This window comes from Limanda limanda, chromosome 4 (genome assembly GCF_963576545.1).
Source record: "Limanda limanda chromosome 4, fLimLim1.1, whole genome shotgun sequence".
Taxonomy (NCBI): domain Eukaryota; kingdom Metazoa; phylum Chordata; class Actinopteri; order Pleuronectiformes; family Pleuronectidae; genus Limanda; species Limanda limanda.
Window position 1 is genome coordinate 27,952,598 of NC_083639.1, and position 25,548 is coordinate 27,978,145.

Consider the following 25,548-nt stretch of genomic DNA (forward strand, 5'->3'; position numbering starts at 1 on the left):
GCCTGATTCAGAGCAGCTCAAACAAACACTTCAGCGACTCGGACTGCGGTGAATGAAAATAAGAAGCCGTCTCTGGTGCAGCTGCAGAAGATAAGATACAAATCATACAAATACAGGTTTATAGATCTGTGATTGAAACCATGGAGTCTGACCTAAAGTCGAGGGTTTTAGCTTTCAGAGGTGTAGTCTTATGTCATTCAAAACTTTTGCTCAACAGCATGAAATAACTCATAAAAAAATTATATATAATAGTTTCCATGTTATCTACAGTAACTAATATCTACGACATAATATCTACGAAGATCAGAGACCTGAAACTTCAACTAGGATTTATCCTTTGCATAATAAAAATATATTTGACAACACACAAAAAAAACAAGAGTCCAATCTTTCCTTTCAATTTGTTTTTGTTTTTATCGCCACATCGTCAGTTTGAACATGATCCATTGTTTACAAGCAGCTGAACTCACATTCAGGCTGTAACCGTTTAGAACAGCGACCGGTTTGAAACTCCAGCCTGAGCCGCTTCCACCCAGCTTCAGAATCGGGGCTTTTCAGTCAAATTAAATAAATCACAATAAAAAAAAAGAAAATGAGGCAGCATAAAGAATAAGACTTTTTTTAAAACATGACTTGCTTTGGTGGCTCCTTTGGCAGCGGCGCTCGTCTTAAAGCCGGGAACACGCCCTGCGTCCCCGAGCGAGTTCCGGAGCGTGTCCCGACTTCTCGCACAGTTTGTCTAAGTGCTAACACAGGGCAGTGGTGATGTGAACGCACAACGGAGAATAACACCGTTGCACAATAAACTGTTTGCCTCAAGATTCAGAAGAAAATGCACCTTTTCTCCTCGAGCCCCGGAGAGACGGAGGCAAGAGTCCAGCTAGAAAATCATTAGGGTTTATTTGATTCCATAAACGAAGAGGGAATGACATGAACAAGAGGAATTCTCTTTAAGAACGTCACAGTAGCACGAGGCGGTGTTTCAGAAGAGTGTTGATGAGAGAGAGGAGACTGAAGAGATCAGTGAGCGATGGCGTGTCGGAGGAAGAGGTTTAGCTGAAATACTGAAGTTGGCTGCTGGGTCCCGCACACAAACACACACAACTACTGAATAGAAGCTTTGAGTTGATGCAGGTTCACGTTTCAGAACAAGTCGTCGATTCATTCTTCAGCCAAGTCGGACCACTTGATGCAACTTATGTGAAAATGCTAAATACTTTTAAGCATCTGCTATGGAAGGCCGTTTTAAAAACTGAAAACCGTCTGTTTCCCTGAAAAGTCGACAATTGTCCGAAACCCAAGAGTTACCCAGAGTGCAACAGGCCAAAACAGTCCGAGTGCTCCCATCCACCAAACACCAACACCCTTCTAGCCACACCCCCTCCTGTCTGCTCCCCAGCCGGGCCGGCGGGCTCAGTAGCGGTAGTGGTCCGGTTTGAAGGGCCCCTCCGTGGGCAGACCCAGGTACTTGGCCTGCTTGCTGGACAGCTTGGTCAGCTTCACTCCCAGTTTGTCCAAGTGAGCGGCTGCGACCTGCTCGTCCAACTGGTGAGAAACAAGGAGAGAACCTGTTAGAGGAAACCTGATCCATGTGGAACACGACTGTTACACCCACGGTGTAAGAAGGAGAGGTTCCGCAGGTCCTTCATCCCGGCTGCAGTCAGGCTCTACAACACCAGCACCACCTGATAATGTTGTAGTCCCTGTCTATTATCTCTATCTCCACTCAACCTCTCACCATAGCTGTATTTGTATTTTTCTTATTTATTTTTTATTTTTTACTCAGATCACTACTATGCACAATAATATTCAACACTTTACATCTATATTTATATCATGGTCACTTATAATGGTTACATTGCAATATTTATATTTCCATTATGCTATCTTGAAGTATTATTTATATTATGGTCACTTACTTTTTAATTATTTTTCTGTATCATGGTCACTACGGTTGCAATATTACTTATAATATTTTTGTTTTCATTATCATTACAATAACACTTACATCTTTCCACTTTCTCCCCAGTACCTGCTTTTGCACAGTGTCTGTTTTGCAGGTTGTTTTTGTTTCTGTACTCTCATTATGTGTAGTTTAGTATTGATATATTTTGATCTTTTTTATTGTGCTTCGGCACTGTTATTTAAATTCTGTTTCTCTTATTTTGCTGTAACAAGTGAATTTCCCCGTTGTGTGGATAAATAAAGAAATCTAATCTAATATGTTAAACGTTTCTCTACATCTGTGTTTCCTCTGCAAAGGACGTGATGCTACACAAAATGTACTTTATCATTTCATGGACCAAGAAGGAACTCATTTAGATTTGGTTGAAGGGCGAATGCAGGTATTTTAAACATGGACAGTTTCATCCATTTCTCCCCAAAAAATAATTCTATATAGCAGACATCTTTGAGTTTGTGACATTTGGTGCAACCTGATTTAATTCAACAGGACTTGACGGGGGTATTTACACTGAGTGAGAGTCTAGTTTGCTAGTCTAATTTTAGAACTGGAAAAGAAGTTTAAAGTTGTCTGTCTATTTCTTGTCTGTCTCTTAATTTTGGATTATCATAATTTCAAACATTAGAAATTAACACAACTGAACAGTTACACATGACATCTTTCGATTGTTATTTTCTCTTCTATGTTAATTGGCACATCACACAGACGATACTAAAACATTAAACTATCTTGTTGAGTGTGTTCTGACCTTCTTGGGCAGGAAGTAAACTCCCAGAGGATATTTCGCGGTGTTTGTCCACAACTCGATCTGAGCCAGCACCTGCAGGAGAGGAGGAGAGGACACGCTCACGTGATCAGTGAAGCTGCATCAATATGTCGAGGTTTCAAACTGTAATCTTGAGTGTTAGAGTATCGACCAATACAAAGTTATTGACGACAAAAGTAGTTGTAATGTAAAGAATATTCCACCAGTGCCACCTCCTCCTTTCACAGAAACTCACCTGGTTGGTGAAGGAGTTGCTCATGACGAAGGACGGGTGTCCCATGGCACAGCCCAGGTTGACCAGTCGGCCCTCGGCCAGGACGATGATGTGACGTCCGCTCTTCATCCTATAACGGTCAACCTGAGGAAGAGGAGGAGGAAGATGAGTCACACTGAAGGGGACAAACTATAAATGTACACGAACAAGATTAAATCTGTTCTAGGTCGTCTTACCTGTGGCTTGATGTTGATCTTCTCTGCTGCGTTCTTGTCTAGCCAGCCCATATCGATCTCACAGTCAAAGTGTCCGATGTTGCAGACGATGGCGTCGTCCTTCATGTTGTCGAAGTGTCTGAGGGAAACGCACAAAACGAACAACTTCACACGGGGCAAAAATTGATGTGACGCAAGAATTCAGTCCGACATTAAGACTGTCCAACTGAAACATGACCTTGGCTTGAACTTACTGTCCCAAGATGATGTCCTCGCAGCCGGTGGTGGTGACGAAGATGTTTCCTTCCTTACAAGCTTCCTCCATGGTGGTAACTTCATAACCTGCAGAGACACGAAGTCAATATTAGTCTTGTTGACAGACGACGGCTCGACCACACGATAATTACATCAAAGACTCTGGATCTGAGATATTTGGTTTAATTTCTGCAGTGGGAGGAAGTAGAAGAGCCTGCTGCTCCTCCTCCTCTCCCCTGAATAACAGAGGGAGTGTTTCTGTTGTGAACGTGTCTGTGTAGAAACCTCCCTCTGTGTTGTGCATGTGTGTGAAAGAAACTCTGGATAAACTCTGCAGCCACTTCCCCAGATTTCACCCAGAGGTCATGTGTGAAAACGGCTGAAGAGTTCACTTTGAGATTTGTACAATCTGACAGCAGTGCAGCTTAGTCTTTAGGGCAAATCCAAATCCCTAATCTGATAGAAAAGACCACCCACAGTGGCCTTCTCTCCTTGATTAAAACTCATGGTGATGCTGTAACTTGTCCTTCATCACTTACCCTCCATGGCAGCCTGCAGGGCGTTGATGGGATCGATCTCCGTGACGATGACTCTGGCTCCGAAGCCGCGCAGCGCCTGGACGCAGCCCTTACCCACGTCTCCGTATCCGGCCACGACAGCGACTTTGCCAGCGATCATCACATCAGTGGCGCGCTTGATTCCGTCGATGAGACTTTCCCTGCAGCCGTACAGGTTGTCGAACTTGCTCTGCAGGAGAGAGACGGAACATAATTTGTGTTATTCCTCCTGACAGAGAAGAGAAGAGACGGGAGAGTTCTCCCAAGGGTCCGATTTTATTTCACTAATTATAAGTCAGACATTTCTAATGACCTCAAAGTGTCACTCAGGTCAAGTGGCCGAGATCATTTCAAGATGTTTTAAAGTCTGTTTGCTCTAAAAACAAAATCCCGTATGATGAAGAAAAGAAGAAGACTACATTTCTGTTGCATGTCGTCGTATTCACGGGACCGGATGCAGCTGAAGAGGATTCACCAGATGGGTTAAAAGCAGAGATTAAATTTCCCTCCTTGCATGAGTGTGCTTGTGCATGTCTGTGCATGTGTTTGGGACAAATAAATGTATCTATCAAGCTCGAAGCCGTTACCTTTGTGACGGAGTCGTTGACATTGATGGCTGGGATCTTCAGGTCGCCCTTCTTCAGCATCTTGTACAGGTTGTGAACGCCTGTAGTCGTCTCCTCCGACAATCCACGAATACCTGAGAATACAGAGTTCCAAATTGATGACCATGTACATGACTGATGCTGCACTTCGAGTTAGGAACAGGGTTATATTGATAACAGGCTGCATGTTGATTATTTAACAGTGGCTGGAGTGTACGACTCAGATTCCTCCGTGAAGTCGCTCTCTGCCGCCCGTTGACACAGCTGCAACACTTTAGCAGTTGAGCTGAAACGTCTCAAGGGACAGGAAATTGAAAAAAACAAGCACATCACTGCTTTAACGTACAACTATATTATTATCCATGAAAGATCGTTCTGAATTAAAAATATTCTGCCCCCTTCATGGACATATGGGCGGCTGTGGCTGAGGGGTAGAGTCCTTGGGCAAGATGCTGAACCCTGAACGGCCCCCCATAGAATAACAAAGTGCTGCAAGTAGATGCAATGTATGAATGTGCGTAGAAAATCGCTATATAAATACAAATCCATTTACCATTTACAAAAAGGTACCAAAAGGAAACAGCCGAGATAAACTCAGAAATGAAGACAAAAGAGACCCAGTGTTAAATTGTGTGTTAGCTTGTTTATGAAACAGACCTGCCAGCAGCTTGGGGTGCTTCTGGTGGACCAGGTTGGTGAGGTCTCCTCCGTCATCCAGGATCATGTTCAGGGGCTGACCGTCCTTGAAGTACAGAGTCTGCTCGATGCACCACATGTACTCCTCGTCAGTCTCACCTTTCCAAGCGAACACTGCAGACACAGGGACACTGGTTGGTTGGTTTCCATTCTGAGAGACTTCTCTGCATACCTCCACTTTCAGGTTTTAGTGACGAGTGTTACAGACATGTGAATATCAAACACAGGAGGCGTGCGTTACCTGGAATGCCGGCCTTGGCGATGGCAGCAGCAGCGTGATCCTGGGTGGAGAAGATGTTGCAGCTCGACCACTGAACCTGTGGGAGGGAGGAAGAGACATGCATGTGAAAATGGACATAACCAGTGTAGACTGGGAAACTATGACACAGCAGAGATGGGTCATGGTTTAGAATCAAAGACAACTTAACTAAAAAAAATAATGATATCCAGTCTCACATGAGCAGTTTCTATCCAGATTACAGCTGTTTGTGTGTGAGAGTTAAATTGTGATTGGTGAGTACATCTGACTCCTGATGTAGAGTCTCAGTGCAGAACACCACCCGCCTCAAGGGGAAGGAAATCATTCAGCTCAAAGTGATATGAATAATAACATTTGTCTTGTTTAACAGATAAAGAGTCTGGTAGAGCTGCAGAGTTTCACCAGTACAGAGGGAGGAGAGGTAGAATGAGAGCAGGTTGTTATTCTGTGTTTGTTCTCAGGCTGCAGGCTCCTGCAGGACCAGACCAGTCCTGATTACAGATAAAACCAACAAGCTAATGCAACCCACTGGCCTTGAGACCAAATCCCAGACTCACTGAAACAGTTTGTACAAATGAATGATCAATAACCTCCTTCCCTTTCATCTACTGCTGCAAGTCCACAAACTGGAACCTACAAGAACGGCTCCAGGTCGAAGTGATCCACAACACAACTACTGTTAATGAAGTTTATATACATGACTAATCTACAGACAAATAACCAGGTCCTGTTGCTCCTGGAGTTAATTCACTGGCTGGACAATGAACAACCAGCATCACTGGATTTCAGTGGAGACAAAGTCCCCTCTCATCTTTGTTTCAGAGAAATAAGGACCAATTAAAAGACAGAGGTTTTTTTGAGTTTCTTGTCATGTCTGCACAATGTGCTCATCCTTGTTTGCTCATTAAACTGACTAGTCCATCACAGGAGACATGGAAGCCCTGGATACAAATTTAGTTTAAACTCGGCTCATTAAAACCAATTTCGGAACAAAGCTCTGAGGGCAGGCTTTCACACCTACATGTTAATCCCCAGAATTAGGCATGTGGCATTTATCGATACCACAAAACATTGGACAAGTACAGATTAAAGTGGTACCACACTGAAGTGAGATTTGACATGTTCAGATATAATTCATGCATCTTGACAAAAAAAAAACAGGTATACTTATGTGCTTTTAAGTTTGGGCTGGTGGGAAAAAACACATATTAAGCTAATATGTGGATTCTCATGGGCGGGGCGGGTAGCAGCCTGAAGCTTTTACCTCAGCTCCGAGGTCGATGAGGGTCTCGATGAGCACGGCGGTCTGCAGGGTCATGTGGAGGCAGCCGGCGATGCGGGCGCCCTTCAGGGGCTTCGACTCGCCGTACAGCTCCTTCATCTTCATGAGACCGGGCATCTCATTCTCGGCGATATCAATGGCCTTACGTCCCCACTCGGCCAGGGTGATATCGGCTGGAAGAGAGATGGTACAGTTTAGACAAAAATGTTCTGTTATAAATCATTGGTTTATGAGTTTACACATCACATATCGGTAATAAAAGGTTATCTAGATTAAGCAAAGCCTAGTTTGTACAAAGCCGGTCTTCTCCCGATCAGGTGAGTTTGCCTGAATAGAAGCTCGGAACAGTGGGAACAGTGGGAACAGTGGGAACAGCGGGAACAGTGGGAACAGTGGGAACAGCACTGCAGCCTCAGAACCAGACTGATATTCAGCAGCTGGTCCCATTCAGCCACTAATCTCATTCTGTGCACTTTAAAAACGGGAGATGATCACGATACAGAAACAGGCTTTGTGATCTAACAGGAAGTGAGGCCCCTCCCGTTTTAGGCTGTAAGTTAAAACTCAGGGTAACCGGGTGAAGTCCTGAACTACGACCCCCTCCCCCCCCTCCACCACAGCAGCAGCTGCAGCAGCCGGTTCAAACACACCTCCACCAGTCTGACCGCTCTGAACCGGCCCCGGGCTGATTGAACCTCCACAGAGAGGATTAGGAACTGAGGTTCACACCGCGGTCAAAGCTGTGGCAACACTTCTGTAGATGAGTTTAGAGGCTAAAATAAACATAAATTCATCTGTAGTTCACATCAATTTGTTTAACATTAATTTTGTTTGGATATAAAAGACTAAGAACTAGAGGTAAACTTGTACAAGTCACCCTCTAATCTGTTTTGTAACACTTCTAAATTTCTTTACATCTGACAAACAGTCCAGGGATATTTCATTTATTACGATATCCACATATTGTTAAATATAAGATGAAACCATAATGACTGATTATGGTGACGATATGGCGATTAAAAAAAAAAAATTGAAAAGGATTGGACTCTTGTTTTTTTCCTCATATTCATGTTTTCAAATATATTTTATGCAAATAAGGCCGAATTCTCTGAAATAACAAACCCAGTTAATTGATCAAAAAATTCCTCTCAATTAAGTGATGGACTTGACCAGAACTGCCAATTATGCTTCTGTTAATTGATTTATTCCTTTAATAAAAGAATTTACATAGAGTAAAGTGATTTTCTATTAAATGCTGCATTGATAATTTGTCCCGTCAACTCCTGCTGCAAATTCAATATCTGTGGGAAATCTTTTTTATACGTCAGTCTCAGAATTAAATTAATCATAATGTAATGATGCGTCTGGCCTGAATGATCCCGACAGGACTTCAGACCTGGAGATGACCAGTGAAGAACGTGGACTTCGCCCTGAAGCTGTTTGTTAATGGAAGTTGTGCAACTGTCTAAACCAACTCTGGTCTAAACCAACTCTGGTCTAACCCAGACCAGACAAGGTCCCATGTTTATATAATGAGTTATAACTTATTACTTAAGCTAAATAAACTTTAAATCCCATATTTTGCAGACGTTCTCACTTTGTACATTTTGTTTTTTCCAGGTGGATTTTAGATTTCTCGACGCAAAGCTGCAACCATACGTTCTTTTTTTTTAATAATCTGGTTTAAGGAGACGGATAAAAACACTTAAATGTCAGATTTGCATAATAACAAAATTAACTTTTATGAACTTTATATATAAAAGCACTACGAGCACCACGTGTAGTCGCAGCCCTGCTCCGGTGTGAAGTTACGTTCACCGCCTGTTTCAGTCACTCACTCAGGCGCGGTGCATCACGGGACTTTGTAGTTTACCAACACAGATGCAAGCCGAGGTTCGCTGCGGGATAGAACTACAAGTCCCAGAGGCAGGCGGAGGGAGACACTGGCGTTCAAGCAGCCCGGCAGCTAGCGACTCACTCCCACATGTCGATTCATTCTGACGTTTGAAAACCTGCAAACTAAGACGCGTTGTTTGCCTGTTAGCGAACATGCTAACACGACGTGCTAACTAGCTTAACCGCACAACAACAACAGTGTTTATTTACATGACGCTAGCAAGTGAGCAGCAGCTAACCCGGACAAGAGCTAACGGAATGAAGCTAGCTACACACAACATGAAGCTAACATGCATTAGCTTTCATTCAGGCTGCGTGCCGGGCAGCTTTAAGCCGGCTAGCACCCGGTTAGCATGCTAGCTAGCACCCGCGCCATCTTGTTTTTAAACCACTTTAACAACAGACGAATAAAACAACTACTGACCAACTTTGAAGGCGAGTTTGTCAGACATGTTGTAGTCGGTGGCTCGGACCCGGGCGGAGCTGATGTAGCAGGGGGAGGGAGACAGAGAAGGAGGAACACCAACGTGACGGATCCGCTTTTATACCCGCGAGCCGGAGTTTAACCGACGGACCCAGCAGCGAACCCTGCGTTCCTATTGGCTGCCGGGGATCCCCGCCCCGAGCACCAGTGATCTGATTGGACGAGAGGGGAGTACGATGTGGGCGGGTCCAACCAAATGACAGGGCTGAGTTTTGGAGCAAGTTGAGAAATAACAGATATTTATGAAAGTGAATAAAGAAGTTTTTATTATTGTGACTAATACAACATATGCAGTCAGATATTGTACATTACATCAGGTATTAAATCCACAATTGTTTTTGCTGCTCTATGAAAATAACTTTAAGAAAAGTTCTATCGTATTTAAATTTTATGATCCCACATATATTATATACTTAAAATACACTTTCTATTGGAACAAGTTGGTAGAGAAATATAGATATATTTAACAGATGTCGAGTCAGATGTTTGTGAAAGTGAATAAAGAATAATGTTCTATTACCTTTTATTATTGTGACTAATACAAAACATGCAGTCAAATATTGTACATTACATCAGGTATTAATTCCAATGTTGTTTTTGCTGCTTTTTGGTATGAAATCTGAATCTTATCTAAATATTATTATCGAACATATATTATATACTTAAAATACACTTTCTATTGGAACAAGTTGGTAGAGAAATATAAATATATTTAACAGATGTCGAGTCAGATGTTCGTGAAAGTGAATAAAGAAAAATGTTCTATTACGTTTTATTATTGTGACTAATACAACACATGCAGTAAAATATTGTACATTACATCAGGTATTAATTCCAATTTTGTTTTTGCTGCTTTTTTATGTAGGAAATCTGAATCTTATCTAAATATTATTATCGAACATATATTATACACTTGAAATACACTTTATATTGGAACAAGTTGGTAGAGAAATATAAATATATAACAGATGTCGAGTCAGATGTTCGTGAAATTGAATAAAGAAAAATGTTCTATTACATTTTATTATTGTCACTAATACAACACATGCAGTCAAATATTGTACATTACATCAGGTATTAATTCCAATATTGTTTTTGCGGCTTTTTTATGTATGAAATCTGAATCTTATCTAAATATTATTATCGAACATATATTATACACTTGAAATACACTTTATATTGGAACAAGTTGGTTGATAATATAAATATATAACAGTTGTCGAGTCAGATGTTCGTGAAATTGAATAAAGAAAGATTTTCTATTACATTTTATTATTGTCACTAATACAACACATGCAGTCAAATATTGTACATTACATCAGGTCTTGTTTCCACTATTGTTTTTGCTGCTTTTTTATGTATGAAATCTGAATCTAACTAAATATTATTATCGAACATATATTATACACTTAAAATACACTTTCTATTGGAACAAGTTGGTAGAGAAACATACATATATAACAGATGTCGAGTCAGATGTTCGTGAAATTGAATAAAGAAAGATTTTCTATTACATTTTATTATTGTGACTAATACAACACATGCAGTCAAATATTGTACATTACATCAGGTATTAATTCCAATGTTGTTTTTGCTGCTTTTTTATGTATGAAATCTGAATCTTATCTAAATATTATCATCGAACATATATTATACACTTGAAATACACTTTATATTGGAACAAGTTGGTTGATAATATAAATATATAACAGATGTCGAGTCAGATGTTCGTGAAATTGAATAAAGAAAGATTTTCTATTACATTTTATTATTGTGACTAATACAACACATGCAGTCAAATATTGTACATTACATCAGGTCTTGTTTCCACTATTGTTTTTGCTGCTTTTTTATGTATGAAATCTGAATCTTATCCAAATATTATTATCGAACATATATTATACACTTAAAATACACTTTCTATTGGAACAAGTTGGTAGAGAAACATACATATATAACAGATGTGGAGACAGATGTTTCTTAAATAAAGTTAGAGTAAGTTCATAATGGCCAATTTACTATGTTTTTTATTATAGTGACTATTACAACACATGACATTTAATATTGTAGATTACATAAGGGTTTTTTTTACACTATATATATATCTTTGGGTAATTCATGTGTATATACAAACCAAACTAACTACAACAAACCTATGATTAAAACACTATGGCCAGTAATACAAATAATAATAGTAGATTCAAATGATTGAACAATACACCAGATAAAAACTTCTGCAAAACTGCTAAACTGTATATTCTACTTCTCCTTTTTAAAATTATTTTCCAAACATATACTGTGTACTTTGAAGTTGTATAAATGTTGAACTGTGACTTGTTCCTTGCACATGCAGATGCATTGTTAAACAAACAGTACAAAGTGTATTCTTATGCACAATCTACAGAAGGGTTCACCAGAACATAATGTGACACATTGGTTAAATAGAAAGCTGCTGAATTACAAACTACAAAAAGATATCACTCTCTTGCATCTGAAGCCAAACATGGAAGAATCCTGGTTTGACCCCCGGCTCCTCCACACAGAGAGTGTGTTGAAATACCGTTGAGCAAGAAACTGGACCCACAAGTGTTTAATGAGTAAAAGAAAACTCTGCTTTGAAGTGTTGAGGAATTAAAAAAGGAGAGCGGGATGTTCAAAACATGGTAAACAGTGACGAACGATTAAAGCATATTCAGTATTTCAAACCAGAGTAGGGATCACAACCTATACAAATAAAAGAAATGTAAATGTAACGACAATACATTCTATATGCAACAGTTCATTAATAATAAAATGCAGCAATAAAAATGTGTAAAAGTATAAAAAAAATACTGTGTTGTTATATGTTCATGCTTATGCTTTGAGGGACAGTACTGAGAATAGTTGCTGACCTTCCCTTAACTCTATCTCGGCCTTGGTCTCAGACTCAATGAGAGTAAAGGTCCTCACTCACATTCCTCCACAACCAAGGCTGACATTTTAATACTTAAATACAGAAGATCAGTAGCAGGAGGAGTGGGCAGCTGCTTCCTGAGAAGATGTGCATGTAAACCAAATGACGTAAAATAAAGTGGAATATGACAAGTTTGGTTTGATTTTAGATGTATCTTATGTTTGAGCTTAAAGGCTAGATAATGAGTGTTTCTTAAATCAACAGGTAAACTTATATTCCAGTAGTTGGAGGCCCAAACCTACTGTGCCTGTGCTGCACTGCTCCCTCTGGTAATCTCCTGTGTTGGAGAAGTTACAGCTTCTCTCCTTCTGCATCATAAACTGACTCAGTCACAGAGGCCATGAAAAACCTTAAAGATGAGGCAGGGATCGGCAAAATATTTAAATGAAGTAGATTGTATTTTTGTACCATGTTGCAGTCATGATATCTCCTGGCCTCGAGTGTTTCAAAGCTTGTCCAGGGTCTGTCTCGGTCTCAGAGACCTTGTGCTTGATTGTGAGCAGCTCCTGAAACAATACGTGGGAAGGATCATGGTATGAAAAGCTCGGCTGCCTCTGTTATTAAGTGTGTGAGGTTATGAGGTTTATTTTGAAAGGACCTTTTTAATCATGTGTTTGAATTCCAGGATATTTAAAATCAGACACCACAATGAGCTTTGTCCTTTAACTCAAATATTCTGTGGTCAGGTTCTCCAGAGTTTATCTGCAGCAGAGGTCAGGGGTCAGGGACATTGATTTATTAATTTACTGCTTTAAATAACAGGATGCAGTTCAAAATGGTGATTATTCAATGATAGAACACTCACTTATATGCAGTGGTGTATAAAGTACTTGAAAGCCATACTTGAGTAAAAGTACAGATATCTTACCTGAAAGTGACTTCGGTAAAAGTAGAAGTCACCCGTCAGAAAATGACTTGAGTAAAAGTCTTAAAGTAGCTCATATTAAAAGTACTTATGTATCAAAAGTATCTGGTGTTGAAATGTACTTAAGTATCAAAAGAAAAAGTACAAGTACCATAATTAAAAATGCTTTTTATAGTAGGCCTATACAGACACAAAACAACCCAAAATGTTTCTCCTCAAGATTTATCTCAACTGACTGAAAAATTATAACAACAATATGAATATAATGTATATAATGTATAATTTTACAAATGTTGAACCCTAGAAGAGAGAGAGAGAGAGAGAGAGAGAGAGAGAGAGAGGTGCACGTTGCGCCAACCTCCGCTGCTCAAGTAACGAGCCAGTTTGACATTGTAAGAAGTAGAAAGTACACATATTTTTGTTCAAATGTAACGAGTAAAAGTAAAAAGTCGTCAGGAAAATAAATACTCAAGTAAAGTACAGATATAGGGAAAATCTACTTAAGTACAGTAACGAAGTATTTCTACTTTGTTACTCCCCACCACTGCTTATATGACACCTTCAACCAGCTGCACCAAAACCCACATTAAAGATAATGCACAGTAGTACTGGATGACATGTCCGAGTAGCATGAATGTCAGTGTACAGCAGGTAAATGAAAAGTCTCGGGTGAATAAGAAGCGTAGTAACACAGGGACTGAGTGACAGCCTCATGTTGAAGTGACTGAACTCTGCTCACTGGCAGAAATTCAACACTGCAGCTAATTTAAGAACATGTTTCAAGCTGCTTGTTCTGGACAACAGCGGGTTGTCGACTCAGCAGTCTGACGGGTGCTGGGTTCGAGTCTCACACTCTGGAGAGCGGTGGACTCAAGTGTTCATAGTGGACATGTGCAGGAAACACGTCATTGTCACATTTGTTTTCGGATTTGAAACATTTCAATTGAATACAAATTCTCAAGTGGAATTATTTTGCCAAAATCCTGCTGTTTATTATTTATTTAAGCCTTTTTATCTCTCACGTATATAATTAATCCACAATGAATAACTTAGGAACTTCCTCCGCCAAGAACTGAACAATCCTAAATGATTGTTCAGTTCTTGTGGTAGAAACATAATTGAAAAAAGGAAGTGGTCTGATAACCTAAATGATGTTTGTTTCACAGACACATACTTCTATACTGTGAGTTTTATGTAAAACTAGACATAACCATATATGGAGGAGCAGGGGGCGGAGCGGAAATGAGAGCTTGAAAACACTGCATTCCCAGCTACACCTGTGACCTGCACCCATTGGACGAAGCAAGCTGTCACTCACATGATATCCACGCCCCAAAATCAAGTGTTTCATGTTCTAATTTAAAAAAAACACAACTTAAACTACAGATTGAGCATTCAGGCACTTTAGCATCGGCGGGTTTCCAAACCCAGACTCTCCTTGTACAAACAGTCTATGGTAAAGATGAGACACTGCTGAGGTTTGCATTAAATCCCAACTTTATTAAGATAAAGTGTATACAACCCAACATTGACAACAGTCACAGAGCAACATGGTTGCCACACGGGGAAAAACGATCTCCGATGTCCAACCCTTTGTAGAGCTCTGAGCAGAACTGGCTACTGGTCACACTGTTTCTGAACAGCCAGATAGCACATGAGTAATATTTGAGCCAAAACACACACACACAGGAAAAAGAAAAACAAACTCCATTGGCATCATATCTACACTTCTTTTCGATAGTTTGTTGTTAAATATAAAGGGTTGAGGTCGACCCGCTGACTTGGTGATTTAGCGTTACAAAAATGAGAAAAGTTTATAATTGCTCCTTTTTTAAAAATATGTTCACACTCAACCAGCTGTTGGATTCTGGGCCGACCTCAGTCCGTCCATGCATAAATGTGTTTGCAGATGGGAGGAGGGAAGTGTGGTTTTACAGCATAAGTAGCAGGGCGGTGAGCAGAAGCTGGACTCGCTCAAAGCCTCATTTCTCCATGAGGGCCAACACATGTCACGTGTGTTGTTCAATGTTCAAATCAAACGTTTTTCACTACAGGTGAGTTAATAGTAAAATAAGGAAGAAAAAAAAAAAGGAAATTCCAGGTCACCGTCTCGAGTTGACGTAATATTCACAGGAGGTCACTGTGTCAAGGGGCTGAGGAAACATCACTCACACCCGGAACCTTTACAATTCAACCCCTGTGGGATTCTCTCAGAGACGTCACTGTGAAACCACAGAAGAGGGAGTCGGCACCTCGCAATTTCTTATTCACAAACAGAAGCATTGTAATGTGTCCTCTAGCGGCCACTCGTACCTGCACCATCTTGACAGCAATGTATAAACTGTCCTAATATAAGAATAATAACGTCTGATTTTGTACCTAGAAAATCAATTCATCAAATCAATCTTATTTTGAAGTTCTCCGGGGTCAGATCAGGATTTTACAGGATTATCAAAGAAAATTAGTTATCTAGATTTTGTCTAATTTTTGCTTTTGTGGTGGAATATTTACCAAAACAATATACAGAGCAAATTACTCTTTTAATTAATTTTTGCTGCTCTAATCGGCCAGTGTCATCGACTTGATTTACAGTTTAGAAACCAAAGTCTCTGGCAAAGTCGAGCATTAGCACGTTAGCATGAGCATCAGTTGCTTCGGAAAATGAGGTTGAAAGCTTCTAATATCCACTCAGAATCGTGACTGAACCGTTTTTCACTTTTTCAATGTTTGGCAAATGGGACCATGGTGGTTAAGGCTCCTCAGTGGAACCAGAGCACTGGCATCACTGGTACTCTAAACGTTTTTAATCTATTTTTACTCTCTCCTCACACAACATTTTAGTATTGTAAGTGGTTGGACCAACATGGCCCTAGATAAGTAAACAAGAAGTTGCCCGGGGGGCTCTTCGGCAGTGTGAGATATGGCTGACAGATTCTCTAATAACCAGATGTTTAACTGCACTGTTACATATCTGTGATGTGTTGTTTTGTGGTTTGACAGTGACGTTTCAATGAGAAGGTCCCACTTTCATCGTGAATCCTTTTCGTTGAGATTTAGCAGAGATGGTGTGGATGAAGGTTGTCGTCACCATCTCAGAAGAGCAGAGACACGACAGCACAGGAAGCAGAGAAATGGCCGAGTCACGTCGTCTTTCAGTTTTTGATTTTTCTTCCCACACATCTTTTGATTATTTTTTTCACATTCCTCCCAGAAACAAGCATTGTCGTGTTCCTCCACACACCCTTCCCTAGAAGTATGCACTTGCAAGCTCCGGCCCTAAGTGCTCATTCGTGCACTCTTTTTCTTAAAAAGAGCATTTTGATAATCATAACCACAGGCTGTGAGGGCACGACATTTACTTTTCATGCTCGATGCCCTTTAGATACAGAGGAGTGTGCAGGTGGAGCAAAGAGATTCTTATTATAACATTAATTTGAAGAGAACAGCCCGGGTTCACATCAGCACAAGTGCATACTTCAGGGCTGGGGTATGGTTAGATATTGGGATGTCGACTTTAAGACAGAGCAGCAAGCTCAGGAGCCCAGAGTCTCTGTCTGTCCTCCAGATGTTGGGACCAGTCTGGCAGCACAGAAACAGACCGGAGAAGGGCGCTAGCTAGCTGGAATGGCAAGCTAGCTTAGTTAGCTGCCCAGGCCTCGAGTTCCGAGAAGTCGTCTTCGTCTTCCTCCTTCTTCTTGGCTAAAAAATAAACAGAGACAGATGATAAAATTAAATTTCTCCGGCAGATGTTATTGATGTGGAACAAATTCTATTCTTTAAGTTCCATGAAGTACCTGGTCTTGCAGGGAGAGATGTAGATGGTACGCTGGGCAGAGGGACATCGTCTGTTTCTTGGATTTCCAGAAGATTTTTGTCCAGCTCTTCCTGTTCCAGATCCTCCAGCTCAGCCATGAGTTCATCCTGAACACACACAGAAGGATCAGTAAACGAACTTCAAATATGTAGAGCGCTCACCTCCGCCTAGCTCCAACAATCAACTTAATGTTTTTTTAGATATAGTTGGAACTCCACCCTACTGGGGTTTATTTGGTTTATTAGTTTAAAATGGAGAAGATAATTTTGAGAAGTAAAACCTCAACTTCAGGCGTATTTCTCAATTTTCTCACCTCATCAAACTCTTCTCCGAAGCCGACTGGTCTGGAAATGGCATCAGAGATCTCCTGAGCTAATTCCTGCTGGTCTGTGATGTCCGACATCAAATCTTCTACTTTGTCTATGTCCCTGTGAATAAGGAAGACAGAGAGAAAGACAGAAAACATGTAAACGTAGGCATGAAAACAAGCTTGTCTCAATATAAAACAGTGGTGGTCAATTTCTATTCTTTGGTCACCATAGGAGAATATAAAGGGACAAAAAAGGGACGAGACAAAAAAAGTAGACATCATGACTTTGAAGGACATCTGAGTTCATGCATAGGTTTTCTTTTTGGAATATTCCTTGCAAATTCACAACTACTTCGGAAATGTCTCTCTTACATGTGTTGGTGTGCACCCTGCAGTGCCTTGGCGGCAAAGCCCATGTTCTTAAGCACTTCTGTGTTGGTGTTAGCGTTCTCCAAAGCCTCCCTCTGGAACTCGATGGTGGACAACGTCCCGTCAATCTGACCCAGCTGCTTCTCATAACGCTTTTTTCTCTTCAAGGCCTGTAGAGCGCCTGCACAGAAAGAAAGAGACAGAGTGAGTTCACATGACAGCAGACACTCCTGCTGAGGTGAAGAGGTTGGATGGAGACATGTGAGACTGAACCCCGGCTCATGCTCAACTCTTTAATAACCACGACTGACACCAACTTCAAGCATTCAGAGGTAAATAAGTCACAATTAATTATCTTTGTTATATTGAGAGTAGTTGTTATATATTTACTGAGGTAGTACTTGACCAATTTACTGGTTTTTCGGCCGATAGATAAATGTCTTTCACGGACATATCGTATCGGTGGTTTGCGAAAGCTTTTAAAATGTATTTTAATTTTACTTTACTAATATATGTTACAGATGTGTATTTACATTTTCAAATTCTGTATGTGTGATTGAAATTGTGTTTCCTTTCCAATTATAGTTATTTGTTATTAAATATATGGTTAAACTGTCAAAATATCAAGCATCAATTACAAACTTTGTAATAAAAGTCTGATAATGGCATCTTACGAATCACTTCAATTTTAATATCTATATTTGTACATCAGTATTGGACCTTTGTTACCTTCTAAGACAGGTAAAAGGTTGAGAGATTTTGCAGTAAAAGTACACAAGAGCTAGAAGAGAGACACATTTTCTGGTGTTTCTGGAACATTTCTCCTGGACACTGAGCAGATACTGATTTTAGAAACCAGAAGATGAGGTTATCTCCGGCGGACTTTGGGATTGGCTGAACCGATTGAACTGTTGAGACGCTGTGTTTGTCCTGATGAAGCAGGAGTCTCCTAATCTGATAAAACCCCGTCCAAGCTGCCCCCAAACACACAGCATGCTTCAGTCGGGCAGTTTCAGGTCGGTCAGTCTACTCTGGTTGGAACCACCTGCGATAGACAGATCCGGAGCAGAGGTCGCCGTCAGATTGGATGTTGAATAGTAGTGTAGTGTGTGTCTGCTCTTTGCGTGGTTACAACAGCAATTACAAAACCAGGTCACAGGGAATTCCCCTCAGGTGCCAACATGGAAACTTCACCTCATCAAGGGAGCTGGTGACAGAAACAGGGTTCATACACATTTTGACCAATGGATTTCCATGACTTTTCCATGACTTTTCAATAACTTTAAACCAAATTCCCATGACCAGACATTTTGTGAAATCTCGGTGTACTGTATATGTGAAAAAGTGACAAAATGTAGTATTTAAACTAACAATGAGAATTCCAAGGCATACAGTATACCTTAAATGACACAAACCCAAGTATGCCTGCTTATATTTTGAGCATATTTCTTTAAAAGCACATGAATTATTTGAAAACTCAGCGTAAATGAACGACATGAAAATATGAATATAACAAATTTCCATGACTTTTCCAAAACTTTTTGGATGTTATTGTTTTCCATGACTTTTCCAGGCCTGGAAATACACATTTTACAATTCCATGACTCTTCCAGGTTTTTCATGACCGTAGGAACCCTGCAGAAACCTGCTGAGTCATATGTGAAGAGTGAGATCGTTTGATCTGAAACGTGTGTGGACTACGGTTCAGACTCCAGATTGGAAGATTATAGAATCAGGTTTAGATTTTTAAAGATCAAAATTAAGAGGTGGTTAAGATTAGGTTTCGGTTTTGTTTAAGATTAGGATATTTCATACTTGCTGTGTGACCCTCGTGAGCAGAAACAGGGAAGTGAAATAACTCCTGACCTACAGTGGAGATGGTCTGGCTGTGAGAACTCCAGCTGTTATCTGACTCAGATACTTTATAACTGGAAATACAGCAGAAACATTTAAACGTATGTGCACAGCTATAAGGAACTACTTTAGATACCACAGCAACAGTTTCCCTATCCAAATGATATTTTCTCTATTAAACCCTCAATCCACGTGACACACCCAAGTAAACAAGATACGGTATTTGTGACATAAACTTTAAATAGATACGAGAAAGGCGACACGGCAGCTTTCCAACAGTGACGCACAATCATCTGAATTGCCCCCTGGTGGCTGGCGACAGTCTAGGTCATAAACACAGCCTTCTCCGCGAAAATTGATTTACTTAATGATCCAAAAGAGACAACGGTAAGAACACAGAAACTTTAGGCCATGCCAGCTTTATATTACATTACATTTCATTTAGCTGAGGCTTTTATCCAAAGCTACTTACAATAAGTCCATTAAACCCCGAGGGTACAAACCCAGAACAACAAGAATCAAGAAAGTACAATTTCTTCAAAAATAAAGCAAAACTACAAAGTGCTATAAGTAAGTGACATTTAAGCGCTACTTAATTGCTAGTTTGTGTTTGTGTCTATAGCGATGACAGAGCGATCTATCAGTCCACCAATAAAATACACTTTAGAGGAACTTTGCTAACCACTTGATTTCTCATGTGGTGCCATCAACAGGTCAAAAGGATATTAAATCTAATTATTTGGTTGATGGCCAAATACTGCACCTGTACTCTGGGATTGTGCTGATGATCTTAACTTAAACACACCTAACTAAGATCATGAAAATATTCGTACCCCTTTAAAATCAGCTTGTTAGCGATGTCATTTTAGCATGTTGTTAGCAGTGTAGCTAGCACACACACACACACACCTTTATCTAAACGGCTGCATGAGGCTGGTCTGGTCCACCAGGAGCCAGACTGCAGCTGACAGTTGCAGTTTCATTAGATTATATCATGGCCTGGCTCTATTCCTGGACTGATAACATTGTTACCCAACATCACAAATGACGATCAGATTATTTGGATTGCAGAGCTGCTTTCCAGAGGAATTACTCAGCACTCACTGTCTCTGTGTTTACAGACGTACACTTTTACAGAAAGTTTTATGGGATGTCGCTTCCAAGAACTCTGCTAAAAGGAAAAGTCAGAGCTGCATGAATCCTGATCGTTGTTACTGCCACTTTGGAGAATTGAATCCATGGCATGAACATAAAAGGAGTTGTCTAAGGCAGTTTGAACATGTTACGACATGTTGTTGTACTGGCACATGCTGTTTAGAAACTGTATGAGCTGCAACATCGTCATTTCCTCACCATAATGTCTTTCTCCTGTTGTTTACCAACTGCTTCCCGCTTGTAGTTAGGAGGAGAACTCAAGAGTGGAAAATTATAAACAAAGCTAAAAGAGCTGAGGTGAAAAATATGCGAAGAATGTGAATGGTTGTAAAATGTAGACACAACAAGCCCTGAAAGGACCGGGTATGCAGATGCTCTTATAGGTGTGGTATGTTTACTACAAAACATATGGATTGCGTGCATATCATGTGCCAGCTAGCTAGCGGGACAACAAGTGACAGGGAAGAACTATGTTGAGAATCAGGTTCTGTGGCTGCGTCGTGGATCTCTTAGCAACCGCAGCTGGAAAGTACAGTGTCATATTTGCATGCGTCGAATACTGTGGCCAAAAATATCAGAGTAACTTTTATCCAACCGAAACAAAGGGTGAACTCTTTGGTAATTCTCTTAGTGATGAATGATGTAGGCTATGACAGGACCATGTAGAGCGCATAACGTAAACATTGCAGGATTGGTTGTTGTTCTTGATTTCTCAGAGAACATTGTGTGATTTCATGTTTGATTTCTTCTTTCTTACTTGTTAAAACTAAACAGAAGTGCTGGGCTGTGGCACAGCTATGCCGAGCTCTCACAGACCACTAACACCAGCCACACTTAGCAAATACATCAAATGATTTTTCTCTCTCCTCTGCTGGTTGGGCGATGGCAAGTGCTGTGTCACTGAAAAGCAGATTTAACAGCCTGACCACAGCCGGAGCCGCAGCTGAAGGAACGTAATGTCGAGGCATCCAGTTCCTGCTTCGTCAGTCGGGAAAAATACCTGCTGCTTAATCTGAAGAGGGTTGACTCCCTAAAGTTAGAATGACAAGTCCTGCCAACGGCAGCTAAAACGAGAATGGCGTTTAGTGGAGTGCATTCCTCTGCCAAGGCCCAACAGTCGCCCTGTCGCACAATGGTATAGAAAGTGACAAAGACTGGATCCTCCCCAAAGTGTGATGGATTATTTCTTGGCCCGTGTCCCATCCTTGCACCAGAGAAGTTGTCAGTTGTTTCTTTCATTAGACAGGATCTGCTGTGGAACCTCTGCCTCTCTAACAAGTGTGAGGGACCATCGTTGATCATAATCGCCTATAATTCTGTTCATGGTTATGAGGGGATATCCCAGCATGCACCGGCTGAGCAGGACCACCACAGAGTTCGGCTCTGCTTTGGACCCAGATCCAAACTAACAAGAGATTTCTGGAAGAATGTTTTTTTGATTCTGCTGATAAATTCCTGAAAACACATTCTGGCCCTCCAGCTCTTCTGTCTGCACAGTGGGTCACACGTCAGCCCACATGGGCAGTAAACGCTTTACGATACGACGGAAGGGTTTGAACACTCAATTAAACCTAACAAATGGCATGAGTGATACAGTGCGATGCTAATGCAGGGAGAAAGCCTGTCCAGCATGACAAAGCTTTTCATGCAGCATTTAAATGTCTCCAGCCTCATACTCCACTTAGAACGGGTGGAGATTTTTACATAGAGAAATACATTAGATCACATGTTTACATTTATGCCTGGCACTGAAACTCTGCCTTATTATCACACTGGGATCTGATCTCCATATGCAGTAGGAAGAAGTAACACGATGCACTACAGGAAAAACAAAGCAGCTGAATGGAGAACAGATGTATCTGGCAAATAACAATAGCACGGCAAAGACCACAAAGCTTTCAGCCGGTCACTGCATTAACATTAACGAGAACAGCACTCAGACAAGGGCAGAACTCCACCCAGGCCGAAAAGTCCCTTAAAAGTCAAGCAACTGGTACAACGTTGTACATACACAATGATAGACATACGTCCCCTACACATGCATGAATTTTTCCGTTGTGATCTGCACCTGCACCAAAACGTTTTGTTTAATGCGGTCACGTAACAGACAGACAAACAGGCAAATGAAAACATAACTTCCGTGGTGGAGGAAAACCACACGCAGACAAATTAACCACGACTCAGGAAACTGTAAAACATAGACCAGTATTCTTCTTTATCTTTATTATATTTATTAATATATCAACTGACTGACTATTAGAGTCATCTAAAGATCAGGATGACTGATACCTCCAACGCGCCTGAGCTTCTTTTATCACCGAGGCTCGGCCGTGTGCACAGTCCAGGGAGCTGCAGGTGTCACTTCACGGCACATTACATTCTTCGGTTTTTCAGGTCTTACAACGCTGCTGTGACTCAGGAGATCAACATCCTACCTTAATATCGTTTTCACAGACTTGAATCAAAACATTTAAACTTGATGTGGCGTAAACCTTAATCTGCCGTGGGTTGTAAAGTCGTATACTGGTCCCGGCCCATCCCTGTACCAGGTACAGGTCAGATGAAAGATAAGAAGACCTGACGTCACTTTTCACAGAGCAAACAACTAATATAAAATCTAACTCGCGGGTTGGTGCTTGATTAATATGGATTAATGACCTTAAAAAGGTTCAGTGTGTGGAGTTTAGTGACATCTAGTGGTGAGGTTTCCTGTTGCAGCTGAACTTCCAAATAAGAGAGAGAACCTGTGGTGGCTTCAGTTGTCACACGCTGGACTACTGTCAAAAACAAGACTGCCTCCGTAAAGTATTTATATATAATGAATTTAAAAATACGACAACAACTGGTAGAATTTAGACGAAGCACACTAGTGAAAACATCACAAGGATTATTTTATGTCCAATTTCCTCCAATAGATCATAATTGGCACATCTCAATTATCCCAATTATCTGAATTATACCCGACCTCAGATCTCTAGTTCTATAACCACACAGTTTATAACTATTACCACTGATCATAGGGAGAAAACAAACTATACACAACGGTTGGGAGTAAAATGTAAGTTCTGAATAACTTTTAAAAGAGAACCTGTGGTGGCTTCAGTTGTCATAGGAGTAAATATAAAGTATTTTAAATATAAAGAATATACAAAGTCGATAACAACTGGTACAATTTAGACAAAACACACTAGTGTAAACATCACAAGGATTATTTTACTTTAATTAATTAATTTCCTCCAATAGATCCTTCCACCCAATTCTCACGAACTTGACCTTGAAGGACGAACCAATCCAAACATTGAGGTATAACTTGGTTTATACTCGACCTCTAGTACTATAACCACACAGTTTATAACTAGTACCATTGATCATAGCCAGAAAACCAACTATATACACGACGGTTGGGAGTAAAACGTATGTTCTGAATAACTTTTAAAGAGAACCTGTTGTCATAGGAGTAAATATAAAGTATTTGAATATAAAGAATATACAAAGACGATAACAACTAGTACAATTTAGACAAAACACACTAGTGAAAACATCACAAGGATTATTTTACTTTAATTAATTAATTACCTCCAACAGATCCTTTCACCCAATTCTAACGAACTGGACCTTGAAGGACGAACCAATCCAAACATTGAGGTATAAATTGGTTTATACCCGACCTCAGATCTCTAGTACTTTAACCACACAGTTTATAACTAGTACCATTGCTCATAGCGAGAAAACCAACTATATACACGACGGTTGGGAGTAAACCGTAAGTTCTGAATAACTTTTAATGTGTATTATTTGACTAAAGTGAAGTTTAAAGGCCTGAAGCCTCCTGTGATAGTCTCATGTGTCTCCACTGGGAGACATTAGGCTGGTTCCGGGTCTGATCGCCCAGCTGCTGTCCTCACAGGAGACATTTAAACATGGACTCACACTTCAGGTGAGCGAACTTCCCTGTTAGCTTCCGGGAGCTAGCCCCTGGCATGCTAACACACCCGGGCTGTGGCTCGAAGGCACTCCGGCAGCTGGGTGCTCTCACCTCGCTTGTTCTTCGTGCCGTACTTCTTGGCCGTGGCCAGCTCCAGGTCGATCTTCTTCTCCAGGAAGTCCTGCTTCTTGGACAACATCTCCTCGGTCTCCCGCAGCCGCTGGATCGCGTCCTGGGTGGTGGGCGCCTTCCCACCCTTCCCTCCGCCGCCGAAGAACTTCGCGATTAACGACATCGTGGAACCGGAACCGCTAGAGATCACCGTGGACTAACCGGAGGAACTTTACCGGGACCGTGGAGTGGACGTGTCCGGTGAGGGTTTCTCTCTTTAGCTCAACGACCGAGAGTCTGCTCCGCCGCCGCCGCCGCTGTTGTTTTCCTCCTCCTCACTTCCGCTTTGCAGGCAGGCCGCGTGATGTCATTACGTCAGCGAGGTTACGTAACTCAGGCGTGACCGCGACACGGAGCCTTCGGGGGGTTTTGACCATTATTCATATTCATGTTTTTAATCTTCTGTCTTCTGCCAAACATTTTATATTCACTGGTGACGCGCCCTTCCGGGTCGAAGCACGTGTCGAGTTAATCCAGGAAGAGGTTTGTGAAGTTGGGTTGATGACGTATGTGGTGAGATCAAAGCCAAAAAAAAAGAAACTGCCTGATACCCATAGATATAAAGACTAGATGTCTCGGCCGCGTTGCCGGCCAACGGAGACGAACGTCACCACATGGCGGCCATCTTGTTGCGGGCAGCTCTCCCACCCATAACATGGTGTTGGTAGTGGTAAATAACCATAACTTGCTCAATTTTCAACCGATTTTGAAACGGTCTGGTTTGTTATAAACGAAAGAGATGTAGATATGACACTTTGTACTTATGAATAATTATGTTATTTTCTAAAAAGTTTTATAATTTATGCAGTGTCATAACTACATCTCTGACGTTTATAACAAACCAGACCGTTTTAAAATCGGTTGAAAATTGAGCAAGTTATGGTTATTTACCACTACCAACACAATGTTATGGGTGAGAGAGCTGCCCGCAACAAGATGG

At 40.9% G+C, this 25,548-nt stretch overlaps 2 protein-coding genes and 1 non-coding gene across 4 annotated transcripts; all 3 read right to left on the reverse strand.

Moving 5' to 3' along the window:
- Nucleotides 1-389: 389 nt before the first annotated feature.
- On the reverse strand, nucleotides 390-9,226 carry ahcy (adenosylhomocysteinase). 2 transcript variants are annotated; one of them, XR_009678151.1, is made up of 12 exons: nucleotides 9,133-9,226; nucleotides 6,795-6,985; nucleotides 5,513-5,588; nucleotides 5,233-5,385; nucleotides 4,558-4,670; nucleotides 3,953-4,160; nucleotides 3,413-3,500; nucleotides 3,180-3,297; nucleotides 2,965-3,087; nucleotides 2,712-2,783; nucleotides 839-1,545; nucleotides 390-806 (listed from the first exon to the last, which is right to left on the reverse strand). XR_009678151.1 is itself a non-coding variant. In XM_061069013.1 (11 exons), the coding sequence occupies exons 1-11, from the start codon at nucleotides 9,158-9,160 to the stop codon at nucleotides 1,414-1,416; spliced, it is 1,302 nt and encodes a 433-aa protein (XP_060924996.1). In that variant the 5' UTR covers nucleotides 9,161-9,226; the 3' UTR covers nucleotides 390-1,413. The 2 variants fall into 2 exon arrangements, 1 of the variants encoding a protein (XP_060924996.1); XM_061069013.1 differs by having other exon boundaries at nucleotides 390-1,545.
- LOC133000735 (small nucleolar RNA SNORA17) lies at nucleotides 4,786-4,883 on the reverse strand. The gene has a single exon (XR_009678218.1). It is a non-coding gene; the product is annotated as a small nucleolar RNA SNORA17 (small nucleolar RNA).
- A 5,263-nt stretch (nucleotides 9,227-14,489) lies between the features above and the next one.
- On the reverse strand, nucleotides 14,490-24,980 carry chmp4ba (charged multivesicular body protein 4Ba). The gene is made up of 5 exons (XM_061069004.1): nucleotides 24,549-24,980; nucleotides 17,507-17,684; nucleotides 17,138-17,252; nucleotides 16,805-16,931; nucleotides 14,490-16,709 (listed from the first exon to the last, which is right to left on the reverse strand). The coding sequence occupies exons 1-5, from the start codon at nucleotides 24,730-24,732 to the stop codon at nucleotides 16,648-16,650; spliced, it is 666 nt and encodes a 221-aa protein (XP_060924987.1). The 5' UTR covers nucleotides 24,733-24,980; the 3' UTR covers nucleotides 14,490-16,647.
- Nucleotides 24,981-25,548: the final 568 nt, after the last annotated feature.

Excerpts from the sequence above, each read along its gene's own strand:
- ahcy (XM_061069013.1), bottom strand. The coding sequence starts at position 9,160 with ATGTCTGACAAACTCGCCTTCAAAGTTG. Across the intron at positions 5,589-6,794 it reads TCATCGACCTCGGAGCTGAG|GTTCAGTGGTCGAGCTGCAA; the intron begins GTAAAAGCTTCA and ends TCCCTCCCACAG. Across the intron at positions 4,671-5,232 it reads GCACCCCAAGCTGCTGGCAG|GTATTCGTGGATTGTCGGAG; the intron begins GTCTGTTTCATA and ends CTGTATTCTCAG.
- chmp4ba (XM_061069004.1), bottom strand. The coding sequence starts at position 24,732 with ATGTCGTTAATCGCGAAGTTCTTCGGCGGCGGAGGGAAGGGTGGGAAG. Across the intron at positions 17,685-24,548 it reads CGGCACGAAGAACAAGCGAG|GCGCTCTACAGGCCTTGAAG; the intron begins GTGAGAGCACCC and ends CTTTCTGTGCAG. Across the intron at positions 17,253-17,506 it reads CAGGGTGCACACCAACACAT|GGACATAGACAAAGTAGAAG; the intron begins GTAAGAGAGACA and ends CCTTATTCACAG.